The following is a 24390-nucleotide window of genomic DNA, read 5'->3' on the forward strand; positions in this document are numbered from 1 at the left end:
GGGATCCCTCCCTTTTTAAAATTCTCAGACCCCAAATGTTTACAAAGTTGCTTACATATATACTGGATCTATATACACAGAATCTGTATGTACAATCTCTTTAGCTTATGGCTCTAATACAACCAAACCTGAAGCCCACTAGACTTCCTATCATGGGAGGTAATGCATTTCCTTCTTGTCTGAGCTACTTATCATGAAAAACATTCTACCTGGTCATCAGATTTGGGAATCACTGGCCCAAGAGGCTTTCATTTAATTCTACTCTTCCACGTCCAATTTTAGGGAGAAAATATCCGGGCGGAAGGTAGGGGGAGAGTTTAATGCAAGAGAAGTAGAAACGCAGAAGAGGAGGGCTAGAGGATGACATTAAGCTCACTAAATCTGAAATGGCTGTTGTAAACAGGAAGAACCAGCAACTAAGGACAACCAACCAAATGTCAATGCGAATGAGATTTTAATTTTAAAGGGAGAAGAAAACACGCATGGGGGAAAAACCCTGAAATGTAAATGAAACTGTAAAAGATTCTTATTTATTTTAAAGTATGCTCCACATCAAACGTGGGGCTTGAACTCACGACCCTGAGATCAAGAGTCACATGCTCCACCGACTGAGCCAATCAGGTGCTCCAAAAGATTCTTATTTTAAAACAAAGTATATGAAAACCATTTTCAAAAACTTGGCTTTGAAAATGCCTGACTACACTTTTATCTTTTTTTTTTAAAGATTTTATTTATTTATTTGACAGAGAGACAGTGAGAGCAGGAACATACGCAGGGGGAGTGGGAGAGGGAGAAGCAGGCTCCCAGCTGAGCAGAGAGCCCGATGCAGGGCTCGATCCCAGGACCCCGGGATCATGACCTGAGCCAAAGGCAGACGCTTAACTGACTGAGCCACCCAGGCGCCCCTACCTACACTTTTATCTTAAAAATTCAAAATCATCGTGAGGTAAGGCCAGTCAAGAGAGTAAGAAAAATATGATAGGACTTGAAAACAGGGCACATTAAGAGGTTTATTAGTCACCTGCACAAACTAGCGACAACTTGTCCAACTGGGCCTGGTTACAATTGATCCACAGTAACACTAACTTCACTCTGCCGTAGACAAAGAGCACAGCAAAGTCTCCTCAACAGAGGATTTGGTTACCAAACCTATATTCCAGCTTTTATAACGGTTTCCCAACACCTTGCACAGCACATCTCTACAGCATTTACGAGTCACAGTGTCCCTGAAAGCCCTTCAGAGAGCAGAGGTGAACACCTTCTCATGGAGGAACATCAGCTTTTCTAAGCGAGTTCGTTTCAGGAGTGGGAGCCATTCCCAGTGGAATAACTCGACCACACGGTATCCGAGCTGCTTCAACTGCCGCCTCTTCATGTTGTGCAATCCAAGCAGATCCCTGGAACCGTAGCAGTACTGGTTCTTGTTTGTCAACTGAATAGCCAGCCTCACATGTGGGGCCTGCACGCAGGCTGAAGGATGAGGGCCCGCCATCTCCATGGCCCCCAATCTGTCTGCTACACTGCCAGGGGAGCTCCCCAAATGCATGGGCACCTTCTCGAATTCCCTTGCCTGCTGCTCAGTCTCTGACTCAATTTCTCCCTGGAAATGTCTTCTTGATTTCCCTTTTAGAAGCTGATTCATCAAATCATCTGTAAGGCTGACTCCCACGTGCTTCAGCCTCAATCTGGCTTCATCTTCAATTGATATGGCTTCTTTGTTAAATGGTAATGGCTTCAAGTTAACATCAAGCTGGACCTCTAAGTCAGAAGATCGGGTATGAGGCAGAATCATATGGTGTTTGATGTACTGGGGCCCACCCAACATGTTCTCAAGTAAAAAGAGAGCTTCTATGAATTCAGGCTTTGAGCACATATCCCTCCTTGCTAAATTCCACAGCATTTCCGACCCCTCTTGCTGAAGGTGAGCACTAAGACGATTGCCTCTGTAATCCAGACACTCAATGCCAACCGTACCATCAAGAGTATACAACTCCTTAGTGAGTTCGAACTTACTTCTCTCCTGAGCTAACCTGATGAACTCTGGACTCAAAGCAAAGTTGATGAGCTCTAACGGAAAGTACTCAGAAAATGCCAGGCCCAGCAAGCAGGTGAGCAGGTGTTCTGGGTATCGCTTGAACTCAGGCATCTTTCTGTGAATCTCATTTATCAGACTAGAATAAAACTCTTCTGTATTGGGTGGCTTGTAATTCAGAGTTCCAAATGACCACAGAATCTTGGCTACATCCTTACTTCGACAGTATGCCACCCTAGGAGGCAAAGAAGCAGCCACAGCATTCATTAGCCCTTCATCCAGGATGCGCAGGGCTGAGCAAGCAAGAGTCAGGTGCATGACACCCTGAACTCCTAGAAAAGGAATTCGTTGAGGAGCAATCTGGCCAAATTGCTTCATGAAATTTATGTGATCCACGTGAGTGAAACGGAACATTTTAAGAATATTCACTAAGGCATAATTACTCAGATGCTGCATGTCAGCACAAGCCAAGTCTCCAAGTTTCCGCATGACATATTCAGAGAGACTACTACTTGATTTAAAGAACCCCAAACAGATTGTACCAATCTCCTCTAAATTGATCAAATCTATATATTTGAGGATCAATGATTCCAGTTTTTGCATGAGGTCTTGGGGTACCTGACGACTTTCACCTATAATATAAATTAAGTGAATCAGCTGGGATAAGGATAGATCGTTCCAGTGTAAATTAAGATAACTAAAAAAGATTTTTAAAAACCGGGGTACTCTGCGGCCCAAGTACCGCCAGAGGTCGGCCACCAGGAGAAGTTGATCCAGACTCATGTCCCACACCTTAGCACAAAGTCTGATTTCACACACATCGAGCACTGAATGGGAGTAAGGGATTCCTAAACTGACAAAGGCTTTCAAAATATTGATCAGATCTGGGACTTCAAAGAGCTGTATGTTTTTCACACTCAGCTGGCAGAGCAAAGCAAAGCTGGTACTGGACAGCACAACAGGACGCTGCTCTGTAGGCAGAGAGCTCAGCTTACAGAAATAATCAGCAATGACTTGAGGCTGGAGATTATCTTGATAAACTGTGACTCTGTGCAGAATGAGTTCACCTTCTGAAACAGAAAGGGGCTCACAAGTCTCCGGTCTGCTATAGCTGTGCAGCTGGTATTCTGGTCTTAGCTGGAGGAAACCTCGGGGGTCTTCAAAGGAATCAAACGTTTCTATATCGTCTTCAACAACTCCCACGGCCCGGGGGGAGCCGGGCTTCAGTGGGCTGGCCCGAGAGGCAGAAGCCCTGCTGGATTCCGAACCTGGGAGGGCGCTGCTGGTTGTCAGGAGCCTCCGAGAAGAGGAAGCGCTATGAATGTTCTCAACTTTTTCGGCAGGCCGGCAGAGGCCGCTGTGTTCTGCAGGGTCCTGTCCCCCCTTCCAGGCGCAGCTTCCCACATTCCAGTACATCACACTCTGGGTCGCACTGTAGGCAAAAGGATGGCAAAACGTTCGGTATCCTAAAGGTTTTAACAACTTGAGAGTGGCTGCCGTTCTGGGGTCAGTAGCGATCGTTCTGGCAGTCAGAACACAGTCCTCACGAGTTTGTCCAGGCAATTTCTTGTTTGCATGGTGCTTGATTAGAGCTGGACGGGGAGGCGTTCCACAGAAACTGCCTGGAAATCTTCGGCAGATCGCAAGAGCCATGGGTCACAAATGACTGGGCCAGAATTGGTGGCAGATACTGAAAAAAGGGTAGATGAAGAATAAGTGGCTTCCACCTATCACAATACCAAAACGCACACATTTTAAGAAAGGGATTAAGCTACACTGCTGTCCACTCAAGTAAGTTCCATGCTATTGAATGCCCAAAGCACAAGACAGCACACATCAAGGATAAACTCCTTCTCCTTGGTATCAAGGCATAAAGGGCCCACTTGGAGAGTAAGAATGTTGGTAAAAGCTGCTGTGCTAACTCCACAAGTAAAAAGTGGGATCTGGTGTAAAGTTTAATTACGCCCACGACAACCCTCCTTGTTCCTAAGGTATGAAGCTCTTGATGACGGGATTCTGTTCTAATGCTGCTCCTACACCTTTTAGAAGATGCCTGTCTCCTCTCCAGGAGGCTTATCAGATACCGAATCGCTATCACAGAGCAGTCACGCAATTGGAACATATACTCAAAAACTCATTTTGGTGGGAGAAGGCAGAAAGCCAATGCACTCTGCTCATTGTCGATCCACGGGTGGGAAGCAAAAAGCATCTCAAAGTTGGGCTCGGGGTTCAGGGAACACCAGGTCACACATCTGCCCTGCTGACATGCAAGGCAGGAGCACAGTTCTCCTCCAGGGGTGGCTGGTCAGCAATGTGGCCAGTGAGTCAGATGCTGATTACGACCCTGCCTCTGAGCAGCGCAGGTCCCACTGTACCCCCCCCCCCCAGTCGAAACCCTGAGAGGCTACGACACTGACTCTGCTATACTCCTGTTTTCTCTAAAGGCTTTTAGCTTTCCTTCCACTTGAGAAATGCCAAAGCCTGACAAGCAAAACCCAGTGAGCCCTGAGCCGCCAAGATGTGGACCAGATAGGGTTGTTGCTGCCCATGATCCATTGCAGGTTCTGAGGGTGCCAGAGTGACTTTCTGAAATTCCTGCCCAGCTCCCTGGTCAGCCCCTTCTCTCCAGAGCCCACAGCAGGAGAACCAGGTGGCCACAGGGCAGGCCAGTGGCTATGTTCGGGTAGTCCAGCTATACAGGCTTCTCTGGATGGCAAGAGTGTATACTTTAATTTCTTTGTGAACCACAGTAGAATTCTATCACATTAAATCTTTATACACTTAGTTCTTTTACTGTGGCCTGTGGACCATTCTGTCCACTAAGTTTCAATCTATCGGTCCAGATATTACAGACCAGGTGTCAGCAAGCGATGGTCCACAGGTCCAAATCTATCCCTCCACCTGTTTCTTAGGTAAAGTTTTATCTGAACATAGCCAGGCCACACATTACATATTGTTTATGCCTGCTTTCTCACTACAAGAGTAAAAGTGAGTAACTGTGGCAGAAAAACACACAGCCTGCAAAGCATAAAATATTTACTATATGGCCCTTTACAGAAAAAGTTGGCTATAGACGATTAGTTTATGCCTATGAATGCAGATGGCCAATTTTTTAAAAATTAGAAAACATTAGGAAAATAGTACTGAAATAACTTTTCCTTTAATAGTTAGAGATAATTGGAAATTTATGCCTCAAAATAGTCACGAGGAATCTCAACCAATATTGCACCACAGGCATGCTAGGAACAAAAGAGAGCAAGTAACAGAACTCTCCCGTTGACAGAATAGGGTTTGTTTTTTTTTTTTTAAGATTTTTTATTTATTTTTTGGGGGGGTGGGAGAGGGACTGGGGGAGAGGGAGAGAAAGAGAAGTGGGGGGCAGAGGGAGAGGCAGAGAATCTCAAGCCGACTCTGCACTTAGCACAGAGCCCCACCTCACAACCCTGAGATCATGACTTGAGCTGAAACCAAGAGTTCAACCTTAAATGACTGAGCCACCAGGGTGCTCTGACAGAATAGGGCTTTTAAGAAGACCTGCTTTAGAACCTGGAATCTACATCTGGCTCAACAGAATTTGCAAATAAAGCCATAAACCATTCAAATCTGTAGACTTTCATCTCATCTTGGGAACTAGTTTGAAGTAACAACAACAAAAGACAAAACATTTTTTTACAAAATAACTGTGCTCTAAAGAAAAAACTGGCGGGCGCCTGGGTGGCTCAGTTGGTTAAGCGACTGCCTTCGGCTCAGGTCATGATCCTGGAGTCCTGGGATCGGGTCCCGCATCGGGCTCCCTGCTCGGCAGGGAGTCTGCTTCTCCCTCTGACCCTCTCCCCTCTCATGCTGTCTCTCTATCTCATTCTCTCTCTCAAATAAATAAATAAAATCTTTAAAAAAAAAAGAAAGAAAAAACTGGCGCCTGGCTGGCTCGGCTGGTAGAGTATGCAACTCTTGATCTCGGGGGTTTTAAGTTCGAGCTCCACACTGGGTGCAGATTAGTTAAAAATAAAAAATCTTTAAAAAAACATAAAGCAAAAAACTGAAAACAATTCAGATGTCCACCGGGAAGTAGAGGGCTGGTTTATAGGATAAGTGTGTGGCAGGCATCAACATGAGAAAAAGCACATACAAATATACAGTGGAACAAACAGAACACAAATGAGTGCCAGCACCTAAAAAATTTATATAAAAGGAAAGTAATTATATAGCTTTTTGGTGGGGAGACTTTCTGTTATATCTTTGATAAATTAATTTTTCCCCTTTCTATTGGCATTGAAACCGTTAATACAGAAAAGTATACGAGTTTAACAAATGCCTTTATAAATACTTTTTTTTTTAAGATTTTATTTATTTATTTGAGAGAGAGAATGAGATAGAGAGAGAGCATGAGAGGGGGGAGGGTCTGAGGGAGAAGCAGACTCCCTGCTGAGCAGGGAGTCCGATGCGGGGCTCGATTCCGGGACTCCAGGATCATGACCTGAGCCGAAGGCAGTCACTCAACCAACTGAGCCACTCAGGCGCCTATAAATACTTTTAAAAGTGCATTAAATAACTTAAATTACTTCAATAAATACTAAGAGTACTTTTTCTTTTAAAGACTTTATTTATTTATTTGAGAAAGAGAGACACAGACAGCGACAGAGATAATGAGAAGAGAGCATGAACAGGGTGGAGAGGGAGAAGCAGGCTCCCGCTGAGCAGGGAGCCTGCCGTGCAGGGGGAGCCTGCCGTGGAGTTCAATCTCAGGACTCTGGACTCATGACCTGAGCTGAAGGCAGACGCTTAACCAACTGAGCCACCCAGGCGCCCCTACCTAAGAGTACTTAATGAAATTACTGTGCATGGTCCTCAAATGAACAAAAGAACCATTTGGAAAATGGAAAAAAACCATCTCCTCGAACATCAATGTTTGAGTGGTATCGATTCTGTATTTTGAATTAACGTGGTTCTTTTTGATTTGTAAAAATACAGCTTAAGTCCCAAGATGGAAAAAACAACAGCCACAATCACCTTAGGGCCTCCTCTGTGCCAAGCCTAGTATATGCTTCTCGTTTATTTATTTTTGTTGTTTTGTTTTTTATAAGAGATTGTATTTTTTTATTTGAGACAGAGAGAGACAGCGCACAAGTGGTGGGAAGAGGGAGAAGCAGACTCCCTGCTGAGCAGGTAGCCCTATGCGGGCTTGATCCCAGGACCCTGGGATCAGGACCTGAGCCGAAGGCAGATGCTTAATCAACTGAGCCACCCGGGCGCCCCTAGTATACGCTTTTTAAACCTGCATTAGTTCCAATCCTTACAACCTCTCTGTAAGGTAGGTCTTATTATCTCTATATTGTGGATGAGGAAAAGGACACTTCACAAGGTTAAGAAACCTGCTGAAGGTTACACAGCTAAGGGATGGAGTGAGGTTTGACATCAAAGACTGTCTTGATTCCAAAATCCACAGTGCAGGTGTATTCTAGACAAGAGGAGTCAGACTCCAGACAAAGAAGTGGGGAGGACCCGGGGAGAACAATCTACAGGGTTTCCAGACGCCAGGGAGCTGGAGGGTTAGAATGGGTGAACTCAAAAGCCCCTCTCACCTCTAATACGGGCAAACCTCGGATGTAGCGTTGTTCGGTTCCAGACCACTGCAATAAAGTGAGTGTCATGATAAAGTGAGTCAAAGGAATTTTCTGGTTTCCCAGTAAACACAGAAGTTATGCTTATACCATACTGTAGTCTGTCAAATGCGCGACAGCATTATATCTAAAAAACAGACATATCTTAATTATAAAATGCTTTACTGCTAAAAAAAAATGCTAACCATCATCTGAGCTTTCAGCAAGTCATAACCGCTGATCACAAATCACCATAACAAACACAATTAATAATAAACAACATTTGAAATATTGCAAGAATTACCAAAATGTGGGGTGCCTGGGTGGCTCAGATGGGTTAAGCGTCTGCCTTCAGCTCAGGTCCTGATCCCAGAGTCCTGGGATCGAGCCCCGCATCAGGTTCCCTGCTCAGCGGGAAGCCTGCTTCTCCCTCTCCCTCTCCCACTCTCCTTGTGTTCCCTCTCTTGCTGTGTCTCTCTCTGTCAAATAAATAAAATCTTAAAAAAAAAAAAAAGAATTACCAAAATGTGACACAGAGATAGGAAGTGAGGAAATGCTGTTGGAAAAATGGTAAAAACAGACTTGTTCGACACGGGGTTGTCATAAACCTTCAATTTGTAAAAAACTCTCTCTGTAAAGTGCAATAAAGTGCAAAATGAGCTATGCCTGTAGTCTAGCATCTGACCTATCACTATTGTTAGTTTATACCGCTTACAAAAAGAACAAAGAGAAGATCTCAAAGACCGAAATCTACAGGAAGGAATGGGTATACCAGATATTCCGTCATCGAGGTAAGGAGAAGTACCATAACTGAAGACCTGGAAGTTGGCAGGGGAGATAAGGGATCCCGAATTTAGGGCTCAACTCAGGAGAGAAGAAAAAGGAAACCCCAGGATAATGATGAAGATCCCAATACTGAAACAGTGAGCAGACATAAAGAGCAACCAGTTCATGCCAGAGGAGGTAAATATTACCAAGGAGAGAGGTTTATACTTCTGAGGAATAATCTGGGGACGGACAAGCAATTGGTAGACAGAAAACCAAGCCAGTAACAACAGTGACAAAAATTATTAACTCCAGGAAAACAAAAAAGTTGTGTAAGACAGAAAATGGTTCCCCGCTCAGCTATAAATATTTACATAATCTTATTGATATAAACCTTGAATATCAGCTTAACCAAAAATTATGAGCAAACTATATATGGAGGATGCAGGGAGGGGAAGAGGAATAGGGGAGGCTGGGTAGTGAGGCCAGAGCCTCAAAGCCCATAATAAAGAAGTCAAAGATATAGATACTTCCTAGAAATCAAGAAACAGCAACACAAATACATTATTTAGAAATAATGCAGATTTAAAAAGCGCATACTAGGGGTGCCTGGATGGCTCAGTCATTAAGTGTCTGCCTTCGGCTCAGGTCATGATCCCCGGGTCCTGGGATAGAGCCCCGCACAGGGCTCCCTGCTCAGCGGGAAGCCTAGCCTCCCCCTCCCACTCCCCCTGCTTGTGTTCCCTCTCTCACTGTCTCTCTCTCTCTCTCTCTGTCAAATGAATAAATAAAATCTTTAAAAAAAAAAAAGAAATATACTGATAAATGCCAAAAGAAACAAGAGTGGAAAGTGCCTCCACAGAACAAAAAAGGAGGGAAAAAGAAAGGGAATAAATATTTGGTGTTATAAGTTCCATCAAACTATTGGACTGTGTAAACCATGTCCAAATTTGACAAAAATTAAATTTGCCAAACGCATGTACTAACAGAAAGTTAAGGTATTCTTCAAGAAGACAGTGTTCAAAGAAAGTAACCTTAAGTTTCAAGGAAAATGTTGAAAAGTTTTTCTAGTCCAAGCAATTCCTACTGTTTATAGAACTTTCTTATGGATGCCCAGTAACAGAAATGATGACAAAGAATCGTAGAAGCATGCAAAGCCAACTGCAAATGGCAAATAGGAGCTACTTACTTTTTCACCATGCAACTTTTAGCATAACTCCTGAGACACGTATCTACATATACAGGTCTGAAATATAATCACTTCAGAAGTCTGGTCTTGAGTACTGTGGAGAAGGAAAGGAAAGAAGCAAAGGGAAGATACAGAACCCATAAAGCAGAACAGTGAGGAGAAAAGGCACTGCAAAGGAGAGGTTGTCAGATGTGTTTGCCCAGAGAAAACACAGCTGGGTTTGTTAGTTTCTCCTTACTTAAGGACTCCCAGGGAATCCTTAGGAAAGATGGAAAGGGAATACTATGAGATGCCCAATCAGTAACTCCTGACACCTTCTCTAGAGGTTCAAAGACATGTGACATCAGCACAAAGCTCCTTTCCTAGTTTAAGTGTATAAACTAAACTATATGTACGTTCTCCTCCCCATCTCCTCTTTAGGGGACCTAACAAACCAGAATGGAGCCTCAGAGACCCCTGGCACTGCCCAACCGCCCTGAATGATGTGATTTCACAGGAGTGAAGCCTCTTACCTTTCACCTTCCAGGTATAGGTCTGAGCAAAGTCGAATAGCTTCATTTAAACTATAGTCCAGAAGTTAGAGGAAGGGAGCCAGATGGAGGAAGACAGCCATGCTAACTGTAGATTAAGTATATGACACTCTCAGCATATCCAATTCACCAGTTACGGGATCTCCTCTCTTAATTCTGATTATTGTCCTTTTGCTAGAAAGGTTTAAACCCCGCACGCCCTGATAAAATTGCCACAAAAAATGGATACTTCAAAGTCTAATCTTGTCTTAGCAAATAATTTGTTGAGTAACCCTGAGAATTAAAACAAAAAACTAAATTTCTCTAGGTGTTGAGAGTCTACAGAACTTTAATGCCCCTGGTGAGGGCTTAGAGACTGACCTAAGGACCCTTAGCTGTTAATGCAAATGCTAACTGGGCTAGACTCTTCCGTGCTTCGGTTTCCACACAGGAGCAGAGCCTACAAGAGAGGGACCTACTACTACTATGAAGGTCAAACACTACTGCTAAGGTGTTTAGGTCAAGGTAAGTATCACCCAGAGTTAAGCCAAACCAAAACCAAGTCTAACAGACCATCCCCTCCACTTTGTTCCAGTTTGCACTTTTTTTTTTTTAAGGGAGGAAGAGAATATTAGGCAGGCTCCACACCCAACACAGAGCCCCACCCAGGCTCGATCTCACAACCCTGAGATCAGGACCTGAGCCGAAAGCAAGAGTCAGAGGCTTCACCAACTGAGCCACCCAGGCACCCTCTAGTTTCTGTTCTTTTTGGAGAAAACAGCACATCACAATTATCTGTGAAACTTTTTTTTTTTCTTCAGTTTATATAGCCCTCTTCTCCCCTTTCTAAGCCTCTGCTATTCCTCTATCAGAATGGCAAGAAGGGCTTGGGTAGATACAGTCTGACAAGACCCCACAGATGATTCTGTTAGAGCTACTGCTCTTAAAAAATGTGTCAAAACACTCTGTCTTTAGAAAATCTCTGGGTTTAACAACAGAGAGCAGGCACTCATGTCCTCTCAGCCTGTTGCGAGTGGAGCTACTAAAGGAATGACCAAAGCCTTGCAAGTAGAGAAATATCTGCATCCAAAGCCATGTCAACTGGTCAACTCAACCAAATACTTGGTTTTATCTATTCTAGCTTTGCTAGGCTGAGCAGTACAGGTTTTCAGGCAGTTGAAAGGGAAACTTCAGAATTCTCTGATATCAAAGTTGACTTATCTGCATGACGAGTGACAAGACCCTGTTGGGAATCAGAAAAGTAATGGGGAATGAATGGGGAAGAAAATCATACTGTCAAATAAACTAGGCCTGCACAACCGCCAAAGGCCTCCCTGTCTCTGCTGTATTATGCAACACTGAGTCTTCAGATTTTATTTTTGGGCTACTAGGCAGCAGCGAACTCCCCAGAGCTTGCCTGAGGCCATTCAGAGCAGTGAGCTGGAGAATCTGGTTGTGGTAAAGCAGCTGTTCTTACTACTCACAAAGTGTGAGCAAGGTGCAGAAAACAGGAATTAACATGCCAGCTGCAACAAATGACTAGAGCACGGAACACCAGACACACTGGTGCTAAAGCACTTGGCCACCAGCTCCACAGGATGAAGCGCTATTCGAGGGTTTACAGTGAGTGAGCAAAGAAGCATGGACTGAGGAAGTGGATGAGTAACTGGTATAAAGAGGACCCAAAGCTCCGTGGGTCAGGACAGAAGAGCTGTGTCATGATTTGTACGGAAAGAGAAAGGGCAATTATTTTTCTTATCTCTGGAGAGGAAAGGGAGGAAGACGTCGATAATACCCTTAGTTAGGTCTGTGCAACTAGAAACCGTCTGTTAAAAATGGGGACTAGGTATACGTCGTATTGATACTTACTGAAGACTCAGGTTGACCCAGTACTAAGCAAAATACTGTAGGACTTTGCGGCTCAAACTGTGGCCTGCGGACCAGAGGCATCAGACTCACCCTCACCTGGAAGCTGGTCAGCAATGCATAACCTCGGACCCTACCGCAGACCTACGGCCACAATCTCCAGATCCCCAAGTGATCAGCCCGCACGTGAAAGTGTGATAAGAAGTGCGGCAAAACACCTCACTGCATTCCCCCAACAGCCCTGCGAGGCAGGCAGTTATTATCTCCGTCTCCCAGAGGAAAAGTCAAGGTTCAGACGAACCGTTTGCCCAAGGTCACAGAATTCTGGAGTGGCGGGGTCGCCGAGATGCTGCCTAAAGCGGGCCTGCGAGAGGAGTCCGCAGCCGGGCCCGGAAGCGCGGAGCCCGGCCTCGGCGCGTGCCCGGCCCTGCGCCGCCCAGGACGGGAGAGGCGGGCCAAGCGCCAGGCGGGCAGGGAGCGGGAGCGGCCGCCGCGACCTCCTCCCTGGGCGCCGCCACTCACCTGAGCCTGGCGAACGCGGGCGCCGCAACACCAGACCCCGGATCCCGCGGGAACGCCGCACCACCACGACTCCTCCAGCAACACCCGCACCTCACAGCCCCACTTCCGGCCAACTGTCCGCTACTTCCGCCTGCTGCGCTGGTGACGGGTGCGGCCGAGGCTCAAAAGACTCTGTCAGCGTTTTCCAAGGACGTTTTCCAGTGGAGGACGTTGCTAACAGGACGCGGGAGTCTAGGACCTGCGGAGGGGAAGCGGCGCCGTGGAGGGACCGCGCTGGAAGTCGCTGAATAGCCCTGACACTGGTTCGAATCCCAGATCGCCACTCAGGGTTTTATAGCCTTGGAGAAGTCACATCAACTATCTAAGCCTAGTTTCCCAACTGTATGGTGAGGATAATCACGCATCTGTAATAGAGATGCATCTGTGAAGCGCTCTCAGGAGAAGAGTTAGTGATGGATAGCCGAGCCAGTTAGGAGAAATGGATGTGAGGAGTTGGAGCTGGAGGAGGCCTGTGCATATACTGATGAGCAGGGTCATCATTTACCTCGCTGGGTAGAGGGGCTCACACCTGAGCCACTGTCAGCAACTAGCAAGGAAGAGACCCTCCAGGAGGGCCTGGTCCCGGACTGCTGTTCTGGGGGGGAACTTGAGAACTGCCAGTTGGGTTTGTCATACCTTGTCAGTGCCTTGGTTGCTGGTCCACCTATCCTAAGTGCTGTGAAGGAGACTTGAGAACTGACGCTCCTTCCAGGGCACCATCTTGTCAGGGAGGCAAAAACCAATGCAGGGAGGACACTTTACTGCAAATGAGGTGCAAGCCTGGCATCCCAATTCCTGAGCTCTCCGGAGGGCAATTTGCCTGATTCTCTCACTTGGACCAGACCAGAGCAAACATTCCTAATTGCTGATTATGACTCTCTTTGCCAGAAGAACCCAGAGAGAGCAGAGGGCCCATCCCCAGGTGATGAACCATATTGCTCCTAGGCAGCCATGACAATCCTGTTCTTTGCCAAATACTCAATTTCCCAGTCTCCCTTGAAGTGAGAAGAGGATGCAACTCAGTTCTGGCCAACAACATTTAAAGGGAAACGTCCTGGCTGGATTCTGGGAAAGCTTTTACCTTCATGATAAAGTAGTATTGCCTCAATTGCTTCATGGAGCTGTGGCAGCCACCTTGTGGCATGGAGGGAACTACATGCTAAGGGTGGGAGAGTAGGAGAATGAAGTCTTATGTCCTTGATGAACCAATACCTATGACAGGATGCTTGTGACCAGAATTGTCAGGTGAGGAAAAATAAACCACTCTTTAAGGTCTTGTAAATCAGGTTGTTGCTTGTGGTGGGGTGTGTTCTTGACCGGGGGGGGGGGGCTTTGTAAAGATGAGAGGCAGTTATCATAAAGGACAGCTCCCTGCTCACAGCACTCTTGGGTCCATTCTGCCTTTGGGGCTTCACCACTAATTAGAACCTTGTTCTCAAGCTTCATGTTTTTGTCTTCTGTCCTCAAACACTGGCCGGTCACTGTAAGGTGGCTCAAGACACCACATCTAGCTGTCCTGCACCACCTACCTGCCTTCCAGCCAGCAGCCTGGTGTCCAGACGCTGAGTTAGAACCACCTTGAAACCCTTCAGGGTGACAATCCGCGCTGAAGAGAAAGCCCCATCGGGCAGAAACTTGGAAACACGACTCCTCCTGGGCGACATGGAGGAGGTTGGGCTTTGGGCCAGCCTTCTCGCACGGCCCAGTGAGCACCTCCGGTCTCATGCCTCCTCTGGGAAATCTGTTTACTCCAGCTTTGCCCTCCACACCCCCCTCACCCAGGCTTCACCTCCCAAACCTGCAAAGACACAAGCAGGCCAAAGAATGCCACTCGAGAGGCTTTCTCCATTTTATTTCTTTGGGAAAAGAAAACGAAGTCTTTCCATCACCTATGGTAGAGATATATATTTATATATATTTATATATAATTTCTTTTGGGGTTGGAAGTCCCAAAGCTGAGTCTGTTCATATTTTTTTCTATTTTTTTTTTTTTTCCTACTAATGCCTTCTCTTCCCCCTGCCCCTCTGGCCCAGGCCCAGGTTCTGGGACAGGTACAGTGAGGGGTGAGTGGAATGGGCAGTGATTGCCAGATGGCCCCCCTCACCTGGCTCAGAGATCTGGTGAGGGTCACCGGGAAGGGGCTGTGCAGAGGGATAGAGGCCACACAGGGGGGCACTCTTGTTTTTGTGGGGGACGCACAGCTCATTAAACAGTCACCAGTCATGGGAGGAGGCTGGTCAGGGATTGGGGAACTTGCTCACAGTAGTTGCCAGCTCTCTCCACCGTGCCTCCAAACCCCGTCTTGGGGGTGGGAGGAAGAGAGTGAAAAGAGAGAAATACAAGGGCTGAGGGCCAAGCCTCCTCTAATTTTTATTGCTGGTGAATTAGAAATTTGCCTTTCCCTTCCTATCTTAGGGAGATAGACTCAGAGGATGCCGAGAGGAGAAGGGAAGTGACAGTGGTGTCCCAACCCCCGCTGATGGCCGTGCCAGGCCTACCCTGGGCAAACATTGGGCTACTTCGAGGTCCTGGGAACTCAGGGGTCAGTGTTCCTCTCAGGTCAGCCTTGTCCTTCAAGGGCAATCACAACCATCCCCCCTCGCTCCCCAAAACAAAGGCCTCTGGCTCAGGCTTGGGCCCATTGGAGCTTGGAAGTGGGCAGTGCACCAAAGATCAAGCAGAATTTTCTACTGGAAGAAAAGGTGAGGTTTGGGGGTAAGAGGCGGCCTAGGACAATGATGTTCTGAGCGTGAAAGCAGAGGGAGGCTGGGGGAATCAAGTGGGAGAAGACACAGGAAGACATCACAGACACTCATATGACCTCAGAAACCGGGTGAGGGGAGTGCCTGAGAGGCAGGTAGCACTTAATAGCTGTAGTTAGAGCCGGACAGCGGCCCTGGGTGTGGGGTGAGCCAAGCAGATGGGGCTATCACCCTGTGGGATCCTGGCCAGAAGGGTGGGGTAGAGCTAAGAAGTCTCCAGGTGACCCTTCCCAAGAACAGGAGAGCAGATCTTCCCTGGGCAGAGTCTCCACCCCCAGCCTTCCCTCCAGCCCCTGATACACACATATGGACATACACTCAGGACCAGGCCAGGCTCCGAGGCCTGAGCCCAAGAGACCTTGGTGGTGGGGGGAGGGAAGGAGCTGGGCAGGTAGCCCTCTCAACCACATATGGGCCATCTGCTCCCACTCGTCCTGCCAATCTGCCCAGGGAGAGATAATAGGGCAGGAAGAAGAGAGGCCAGGAGCCCAAGGTCTGTCAGCTTCGGCAGAGCCCATGCAGGCTCCCTCAGGCTACATGGCCTTGGAGGTGACCACAGAGAGCGTCACTGGACACCGGGGTGGCCAACAGGGGCAGCCCGGACCTACTGAGGGCTGGACTATCTCATGGCACTGCAGGCCTGACGCCTCCCATCTCCCGCAAAGCAGTGCCAAGAAGGGGGGCACGGGCTCCCCTGCTGCCTGGGCCCCTCAACCCCCAATCACTCAGCCTCCCTCTCTCCCCTCCTTGGGAGGAGGGTCCAAGAGGGCTGCCCAGAGGGCCAGTGGTAGAGCCCTAAGGACACCCAGTGGGGGGTGGGGAGGGACCTGGTCACAGCTGCTTTGAGAACCTCTTTGGTCTGGGGGTATGGGGAACATGGGGAAGAGAAATGGCAGGAAGGGGACACTGGGGACTCTTGGCCTTTGACAGGGCATTTGTCAAAAGGCCACATGCCCAGGTAGGGGATCAGATTTCCGTGGACTCAATGCGCTCAAGGCGGGAGGGCGTCCAGGCTTTCTTCTCCTCGCCGTGTTGGGGGGTGGGTGTGCTGGCACCCCCCGCTGCCCCGCGCTCCCGCAGCCGCCGCTCCAGCTGCTGGTTGCGCTGGTACATCTCCACGTAACTCAGCTGCAGCTGCTTCTGGTACTCGATGACCTTCTCCTTCTCCTCCAGCCACACGCGGCGCTCCTCCGCGAAGCTGGCCCCCTGGCGCTCCCGGGCTCGCCGCTCGGCCGCCAGCTCGGCCTGCAGCCGCCCCACCTCCCGCCGCAGGGCCCGCGTCCCGCTCTCCCCGCCAGCTTCAGCCTCCCCGTCCAAGGAAACCAACGAGGCGGCGGCGGCCACCCCGGCCTGCCGGCGCATCTTGGCCTCGTCGCTCTCGCACGTGGCCAGGGCCTCCTGGGGCTCGGCCGGGTCCACGGGGGTCAGGGCGGGCTTGAGGCACGCCGGGGGCAGCTCTGCCTCGCCCAGCTCCAGGCTGGCCTGTTTGCTGCCGAAGGAGTCCCTCAGGCTGAGCAGCTGCTCCTCCTTCTCCCGCAGCGAGGCCCGGCCCTCCCGCAGCTGCGAGCGCAGCCCCACGATCTCACTCAGCTTCTGGGACACGTCGGCCTGCGAGTCCTTCAGCTGCTGCTTCAGGAGGGAGATCTCCCCCGCCTTCTGGCACACCTGGGCAGGGGCAGGGGCGAAGAGGACCAGGGTCAAGACAGAGCCCTGCGGGCCGCCGGCCCCTCCCTCCAGCCCACGGCGCCGAGCATCCCCAGATGCAGGCTTAACTCCTGGGACACGCAGGAATGCCCCAACGGGCCCCCCTTGGACTACTCAGGACACACATGGCTAATCTCATACAGCCCCCTCCAGCCCCCCAGGGCCGCTCTGGTCCTCAAAGACCCTCCTCATCAGTTCTGTGCCCCTCCCCCTTCACTCCCCTTGGGACAGTGGGCAGCAGCTCTGGGTTTTTCCAGAGCGACAGAAGGAAGGAGACTCAGAGAGGGAGAGCCCAAGCCCCCTGCCCGCACCTCCCACTTAGTTTCCTCCATCCGGGGCAGGAAGTCAGCCTGCTCCTTCTGGCAGGCGGCCACCTTGTCCTCCAGCTCTTCCCGCTGCCGCATCAGCCGGGCGGCCTCCTCCTGCAGCTGCTTCTTGTCCTGCTGCAGCCGCAGCACCTGCAGCTGTAGGCCCTGCTGGGCGCGCTGGGCGCGGCGGGCCACCTGCTGCAGCTTCCCGCTGCAGCCCTGCCGCAGCTCCGCCAGCTCGCGCTCCCACGCCTTCTGCCGCTCCTCCAGCACCTGGGCCACCGCGGCCTCGCTCTGCTCCAGGCTCCGCCGCAGAGCTGTCACCTCCTGCTCCTTCTCCCACAGCCGCTCCTCGAGCTCCTGGATCAGGGCACTGGGCGAGGGGGGTGAGCAGGCCGCGAACGGCAGGCCTCCACCTCCGCCCTCCCCCGACCCCAGGTGGCCTGGCCGCCCCATGGAGGAGGACGACCCGCTCTTGCTGGAGGCACGCCCGCTGTCAGAGGTCCCCAGGTCCTGGTAGCCCGAGCTGCCGCCGCCGCCGCCACTGCCACTGCCACTGCCACTGCCGTAGCTGGCAGTGCCGATGCGGTTGATGTGGCTGGTGGAGGCACTGAGGGGTGCCAGGTGCTGGCTATAGCTGGAGCTGTAGGTGGGCAGGCTTGTGAGCGAGTTCCGGCCTGAGTCTGAGAGGCCGCCCCCACCCCCGCCCGCTGGGGTCATGGTCCGAGACTTGTCCAGTCCGCCCTTGAGACCACCAGGACCCTGTCGTCCCTCAGGAGTACCATTGGTCTGCGGGGGGCACAAGTTCTGCATGGAGTGGAAGTTCTTGGGTACAACGGGCTTGAAGGCCGAAGGCCTGACTAGCGGCTCTGAGCACTGAGTAAAAAGCAAGCAAGGGGGAGTGGGCATCAGAATGGGGCCTTAACCTCGGCCCCAGCCTCTTCCCTCTGGCCAAGATAGGTTCAGCCTCACCCCCAATTAATCTCCATCCTGGAAGTCCCTCCCAGCCGGGGCTCCATCGCATGGCACCCAAAAGCCAAGTCTCCGCCCTGGAACCACCAGCTAGACTTAGCCCCCAAGACCCCACCCCAGGGCTCCCCAGCCCGACCTCCATTCTGGCCCCTGCACCCCAACCTCCAGGGCCCACTTTACCCTCCTCTCTTCCCCTCAGAGAAAAGGCCCTGGGGACCGACCTGGTCTAGCTTGCCAGAGGTGGCCAAGAGCTTAGGTGGATGGCTGGGCTCGCGATACTGCGGCGGGGCCTTGTCACTGCCCCCACTGCTGCTACTGCCCCCGCTGCTGGCCACCACGTTGCCGCAGACATCGGTGTGGTCGCTGCCCCGCAGCTCGCCGTTGAGGTAGAGGGAGTTGGCGAGAGCCTTGTCTTCGGAGGGGTAGCGGCCTGGTCTCTCCCTGCTGGCCCCACCACCGCTGCCACGGGGGCCGGGGAAACTGCCCTGGCTGCCCCCACCCCCCGTGCGGGTGCCCACACTCTTCATGGCGAACTCCTGGGCATGGGCCACCCCGCTGCCCACACTGCCCATGGCCAGGCGAGGGTCTGGGGGTCCGAGCTCAGAGGGCCGAGGGGCAAAGGCCAGGAGAGGATCCCGCCCTGGGTCAGCGCGCACAGGCAGCGTCTCCAGCTTCGCCATGACTGAGCCAGGGGGGCACTGCGGGCACAGGTGGGAAGGCAAAGATAGGTCAGCCCCACCCCCACTTGCACCCCGCCCTTCAGTGTCCCCTTCCCTATAATGGGTACAAGAGTTCCCAGACACCCAGGATGGAGGAATGGGGCTGGGGTAAGAGTGACAGCTTGGTAATGGGGGTGCCTGTTGCCCACCTGATGAAGCCCAAGCCCCAGGGCACCATGCACATACCCTCCCAGCTTTGCTCAGCTCAGCATTCCACTCCTCAGCTCCTGCCTCAACCCCACCTCCTCCATGAGCCCCAATTCTTCACTGCAGCCGCCAAAACTTAGGCGTTCTTTACCCTGGGTCTGGATCCCTATAACCCAACCTCCTGGGCTGGGGAGATGGGGTTGGAAAGGTACAATACTTGAATTCAATAGGGAACCTCAGAAATTAAGGGAAGGAGAGAACCCACCCCTAACCAAAACTTGGGAGTAGAGGTCCTCCCCGGCCCCCTAACCTAGGGTGTTGCAGTCAAGGGCAGAAGTGGAGGCTCACTACCAACGCAGGCTCCTCTCCTTGCCTTTCCAAGGGAGTGGGGGGCCGACGGGTCCTCAAGCCTGGGACCCTCCGAGGCCCGGTCTGCTGGGGCCATGTGCCTCACTCTCGCAGTCGGGGCTCGGCCCGAACCAGCTGGGCGACTTTGGACGGGCCGACTGAGCCATCCCGGACTACAGTTTTCTCCTCTGCGAAATGGGAGGAATGAAGGACCTACCTCATGGAGCTGCCGAGCGCCAGGCGCCCCGAGGAGGCGGACGCGGGAGGGACGGGAGTCTTGCGCCGCGCGCCCCTGGGTCGCATGTGGGCGCCACCTAGAGCACGCCCCGCGCCCCGCGTACGGCCGGGAACCTTGGCTGTAGCGGCGTGGCGAGCGGACCTTCCGGAGGTCTTCCCAACTCGGCCGCACGAGGGGCCCCTTCCCCACGGTCAGTACCTCTGCAGAAGCCCCGGGGCTGGCTGAGACAGGGGCAGAGGACGCGGTGCCACCAACTACGGGCGCAGGCCGTGCCTCCCTCCGGGCCTGCGTTTCCCATAGGTGGGGGGGGGCAGGCGCGGGGCTTCCGCACCCACCTGCGTCCGCAGGGGATTCCGCGCCTCCCATCCCAAGAATTCACTGCCACCGGGAAGACTTCCTGGATTACCCCCTTCCCCCGTTCCCTTTGTACCTTGAACCGTGAAGTCCTCTGAGCCCTTCCGTGAGCGTGCGCCCCCCGCCCCCAAGGCCAACCCACAGGAGCGGGGCGCGGGGGGGGGGGGCAGCGCAGGCAGGGCGACAGGGCCTCGGGTTACCTGTGCTCAGGGAGGCCCCACTTCCTGGTTCCTTTGTCTCAAATCCACACCGGGAAACACCTGCCTTAGAGATCTGCATAATCTAGCGGGGCCAAGGCACCAGGCAGTGCCAGCCGCGGATGCACACCCTGGAATCCGTTTGCCAGAGGTGGCAGGGGCACCCTTCAGGCTCCCCCCCCCCACTCCCATGAGAAACCAGGCAAGAAGCCCTCCTTCTCTACCAAGGTGAAGGGGTCCAGGTGGCACTCCATGCCCCTCGAGTGCCCCTCAGACTGTCTTCTACCCAGATGCCCATTCTGATGCCATGTCCTCCCTATGAGGCCCCAGACCAGGGGAACCTGACAAAACTCTTGCCCTTCAGGAGTCTTTTGGCCACCACACCTGGAATTACAGCCCTAAGTGCTTGGAAAGTTCACCACCAAGCCAGGCCCCACTGCCTTTGTAAAATTCCATTCTCTCAGCGTCTGCCCCCCTCCCACCCCAGGGGTGGAGAACAGCACTTTACCACCTTCCTCCCAGGAGCCGGTCTATCCCCACATGCAAGGCTGAGTCTAGCGTGAGGCAAGGGAGGCACCTAGCGCAGAACGTCAGCACAGTGTCAGCAGGTGCAGGACGCTGAGAGTGAGTGCCTCTAGGGCCTCACTCTCATCCCCGCTCTGCTTCCGCTCCCCGCGTACTCCAGCTCAGTTACCCCTCAACTCAAAATCCCCCTCCCACCCTAAGCATGACCCCTTTCTCAGCATCCTCGGGTACAGTGTGGGGAGCAGCTGGGGACTAGGAGGATGAAAGCTGAGTGGCCTGAGGCTTGAAACCAGTGGGAAGGCCTGGGCAGGGTCTGGGAGGAAGAACTGACCAAACTTCATAGAGATGGGGTTCAGGGGTGGGGGCAAGGGGTGGGTGTGACACCCTTAACAAAACAGGGGGAGAATGTTTGGGGAAACAGGTACTTTGGGAAAGACCAGACAAAGATCTCTCTCACATACTGGGTGGAAAGAGACTGCAGTGGTCAGCATTCAAGGGTGGTGTGGGTGGAGCCCAGCATCGTGAGAAGGTGGCAGGGCCCCAGAAGCCTGGGAGCCAGTGTGGACGCAAGAAGGAGGCCAGAAGAAGGCAGGCCCTGCAGAACAAGCTGGGGGGCTTCAAGAATGTCAGAGCAGCTCCCCGTGTTAGAAAGGGGCCAGGTAAAGTCGAGACTGGAGAGTGTATCCTGGATCTGGCAGCTGGAAACCTCACTGGCTTCAGAAAAGTGGTGCATGGCAAAGCCAGGCTACAAGAGTAGCTGGGTCTGGAGGGAGAGATGGGAGAGTTCCCTGGTGAAAGAGAAGGCCAGAGAAGGCAGTAACTTAAGGTGGTTTGGGATCCAAAGGCTCTTTTCTAATTTTAAATTAAGCATGGTAGAAACCTGAGTATGTTGCTATGCCGAAGGAAGGTGCCAATAGTGAGATGCGCGAGCGAGGCAAGGGGGCTTCAGCAGATGCCCGGATGTGGGTAGGAGCAAACCTCGGAAGTGGTCATGTTGATGATGAGCATGACAGGGGACAGTGTTTGCAAGGGTGCTTTCTGGGCTGTAGGGCACAGTACAAACATGCAGTACTACTTTGTGATCCACAAAAGGAGGATCTGACCACAGGTTGAGGCTGGTGGTAGGCCACTCTGCACCACTGTTTCCCTGGGATGTGTGTGGCCCCCAGACAAGCTCAATGCACAGAGTCCTAGATGGAAATGAGGTGTTCCCGGGACTGTCTCCTGGGACCAGCTCCTGCTCTACCTGGGGAATCCTTGACTATCAACCCAGAGCAGCTCTCCCTGGAGCCTCATTCCCCAAAGAGTGTCTTGCCATAATTCTAACCTGTCAGTAAGCATTCCCCGCCCCTTGCCTTTGCCCGAGTTTGGGCTGCTGCAGCTTCTCTTCTCAAAACCCCAGCAGGGAGCTGGCAGGACAAGGAAGGGCATTTGTTTCCCTGAGAGACAGAAACTGAGCCCAGCGGAAGAGTTTGAGCTTCGCGTATGGGTTAGGGTCCTGAACTGGCCCAGGTGGCTGAGCATGGTCTGCATAGGCAGCCTCAAGGCATCAGCTCAACAACCTGGGATGACAGCCTGTTGCCCAACTCTGCGGCTCTCTCTGTGCCATCAACCTTCGTTGCCTGGGACATTATGCAGAGTATTGATGGTCATAAAGGGGTCAAATGATCTGTACCTGGGCTCTACATGGGCCGGTCCCTCCAACCCGCAGTGACCACTCAACCCCTCCGTACTTCTGTCCCTCCCAAAGCTAAGAACACTCTATCCCTCTCTTGTGGTCTCAGAGGCCCCTATACCAGCCCATTTGCCCCCTAAAGCTTTCAGTAGCCCCTCTTGCCAGCACCCTTGCTGGGGGCTCCTCACTGGCGGCTCCTCACTGGCCTCTTCCCCCCTGCACTCCCTCCTACAAACAGCTGCCAGGGGACTCTTTCTAAAGGGCAAAGCTGATCTTGTCCCTGCTCTGCCCAAATTCTTCCACGAGCAGCGCCAAGAACAGCCGACATGGGTTCTGGAGGCATCAACTCAAGTGTAAATCCCAGCTGAACTGATTAGGGGTGAATGCATGCAGGTTATTTCACCTCGGGTTCTCACACCTACCTTACAGGAATCTTAAGAAGTAAATGTATTATGGGTAAGAGGCCTGGCATTTCTCTCAGTCCCCAGAACCAGAGCAGAGCTTGCAGCAGGGCTTTCAAGGCATCTCCCGCTGCCCTTCCTATTTCCCCTGACCTGAGCTCCTCTCCACTCCACACAAAATCTCTTCCCAGCTCTCTATGCCCACCCTGCATCCTTCAAGGACCAATCCAAATGCTGCCTCCCAGGACAGCATCCCTGATCGGCCCTGGGGAGCAGGGGCCTTGGAGCACTTGGCTCAAGCTACTCCAGGGAGATTTCACTCTGAAGCTTCCCCAGGGGCTGGACTGGGGGAGCCCTGGGGACACAGATGGCAGAGTCCTAGGGCTCTCTGGGCCCTGACCCTGAGGAGACACAGAGACAATGCTGTGGGAATGCTAGCTTTGAGCAATGCAAAGAGGCAATGAATCTGGACAGGAAAATCAGGAAGGGCTTCCGGGAAGAAGGACTGAGGGAGAAAGAGGACTGAGGGCACTGTAGGGCTTTTGGGGTGCAGAGGTCTTCAGAACTTCTTGGTTGGGATGTGTGAGGGGAGATCCACCTTTCCTTGGTGTCAACGGGGGAAGGGAACCATCTCCTAGATCCTGGCTCTGGTGAAGCTGGTGTTTAAGGACTGAGGGGGCTGACAGCGCCCCCCCTACCCCAGCACACACACGCGCGCACACACGAGCTTCCGCGCAGGGGAGTGGGGGTGTTCGCCATTCACCAGCAGTCCACGGCCCGCAGCGCCAACAGATAGAGACCCCGGCCACAGGCTGTCCTGAGGAGGTGCCCGAGGGTCTCCGTGGTGCAGGAAATCCCTCTCGCACCTTCCCTACCTCCCTACCAGCGCGTGTGGCCCCGGGGGGCGGGGCGCAGAGGGAAGAGGTGACATAATCCGGGCCGCACCCCCTCCGGCCGCCACCTCCCCCCAGGCCTAGTGAAGCATCCATGACATCATCGGCCTTATCTCCACTCCCCTCCCCCGCCCCGGGACCCCAGCAGCGGGACGCGCCCCCTCCCCAGCTCCGGGTCCGGCAGGACGAGCATCGCAGTGCAGCGGGCACGGCGACAGGTCGAAGCCGGGAGGGGTGCCGCGATGGGCCGGCCTCACTTACTCGCTGCCTCAGGGTCCAGCGCGGGGTCCTCAGAGCGGGCGCCACCGGCCCCGCTCGCTGGCGCAGCCCGAAGCCCGCCCGGCGGGGCGCGCGGCGCGGGCCCGGCTCGGCTCCGCGCCCCTCCCGCTCCCCGCCCGGGCCCCGCCCACCCGCGGCTGCGGCAAACGCGGGCCCGCCCTCCGGCCACGCCCCCCAGGGCCGCCAATCCCCAGGCTGGGGCGGGGCGCAGCGCTTTAACCCCTTTGTAGCTGCGTCTGGGTTCGCGCGTGGGACCCCTCTATTTCACCCTCTCCAGAGCTGCGTAAGTCCGCCTGAGTCCCTCTGCTCGTCGCCTCTCACCCCCCCAACCCCTTGGGTTCAACC

General features: G+C 52.5%; 3 protein-coding genes across 11 annotated transcripts in view; all 3 read right to left on the reverse strand.

Annotated features, from left to right (window-relative positions):
* Window positions 1-12602, reverse strand: part of UBOX5 (U-box domain containing 5) — a 39354-nt gene extending 26752 nt beyond the window's left edge. For 3 of the 5 annotated variants that reach the window (XM_025876010.2, XM_025876013.2, XM_025876012.2), the window contains exon 1: window positions 12484-12602. The gene's annotated coding sequence lies outside the window, so the exon portion shown is untranslated. Of the gene's footprint in view, window positions 1-7614; window positions 7663-10098; window positions 10175-12483 lie in introns of those variants that run through there. The other 2 variants (XM_073878321.1, XM_073878322.1) reach the window with 2 other exon arrangements.
* Window positions 993-12605, reverse strand: FASTKD5 (FAST kinase domains 5). 2 transcript variants are annotated; one of them, XM_025876512.2, is made up of 3 exons: window positions 12484-12571; window positions 7615-7662; window positions 993-3722 (listed from the first exon to the last, which is right to left on the reverse strand). In XM_025876512.2, exon 3 carries the CDS (start codon window positions 3683-3685, stop codon window positions 1238-1240), a length of 2448 nt encoding a protein of 815 aa, XP_025732297.2. In that variant the 5' UTR covers window positions 3686-3722; window positions 7615-7662; window positions 12484-12571; the 3' UTR covers window positions 993-1237. The 2 variants fall into 2 exon arrangements, with proteins under 2 accessions (XP_025732297.2, XP_025732296.2); XM_025876511.2 differs by lacking the exon at window positions 7615-7662 and having other exon boundaries at window positions 12484-12605.
* Window positions 12606-14354: 1749 nt separating this feature from the next.
* On the reverse strand, window positions 14355-24128 carry LZTS3 (leucine zipper tumor suppressor family member 3). 4 transcript variants are annotated; one of them, XM_073878300.1, is made up of 4 exons: window positions 24028-24128; window positions 18491-18967; window positions 17301-18173; window positions 14355-16950 (listed from the first exon to the last, which is right to left on the reverse strand). In XM_073878300.1, the coding sequence occupies exons 2-4, from the start codon at window positions 18947-18949 to the stop codon at window positions 16252-16254; spliced, it is 2031 nt and encodes a 676-aa protein (XP_073734401.1). In that variant the 5' UTR covers window positions 18950-18967; window positions 24028-24128; the 3' UTR covers window positions 14355-16251. The 4 variants fall into 4 exon arrangements, with proteins under 4 accessions (XP_073734401.1, XP_073734399.1, XP_073734398.1 ...); XM_073878298.1 differs by lacking the exon at window positions 24028-24128 and adding an exon at window positions 19701-20249 and having other exon boundaries at window positions 17364-18173; XM_073878297.1 differs by lacking the exon at window positions 24028-24128 and adding an exon at window positions 19701-20247.
* Between the last annotated feature and the right edge of the window lie 262 nt (window positions 24129-24390).

This window comes from Callorhinus ursinus, unplaced genomic scaffold, assembly GCF_003265705.2.
Source record: "Callorhinus ursinus isolate GAN/ISIS: 27379988/994484 unplaced genomic scaffold, GSC_fseal_2.0 scaffold29, whole genome shotgun sequence".
Taxonomy (NCBI): Eukaryota; Metazoa; Chordata; class Mammalia; order Carnivora; family Otariidae; genus Callorhinus; species Callorhinus ursinus.

What these genes read in the sequence shown, in the direction of transcription:
- LZTS3 (XM_073878297.1), bottom strand. Translation starts at nt 20,087, where the DNA reads ATGGGAGGCGCGGAATCCCCTGCGGACGCAGGTGGGTGCGGAAGCCCC. An exon ending in CCTCTGGCAAGCTAGACCAG is followed by an intron (nt 18,174 to 18,490) that starts GTCGGTCCCCAG and finishes CTTTTTACTCAG; the next exon opens with TGCTCAGAGCCGCTAGTCAG. An exon ending in TGGAGGAAACTAAGTGGGAG is followed by an intron (nt 16,951 to 17,300) that starts GTGCGGGCAGGG and finishes GCCCCTGCCCAG; the next exon opens with GTGTGCCAGAAGGCGGGGGA.
- FASTKD5 (XM_025876511.2), bottom strand. Translation starts at nt 3,685, where the DNA reads ATGGCTCTTGCGATCTGCCGAAGATTTCCAGGCAGTTTCTGTGGAACG.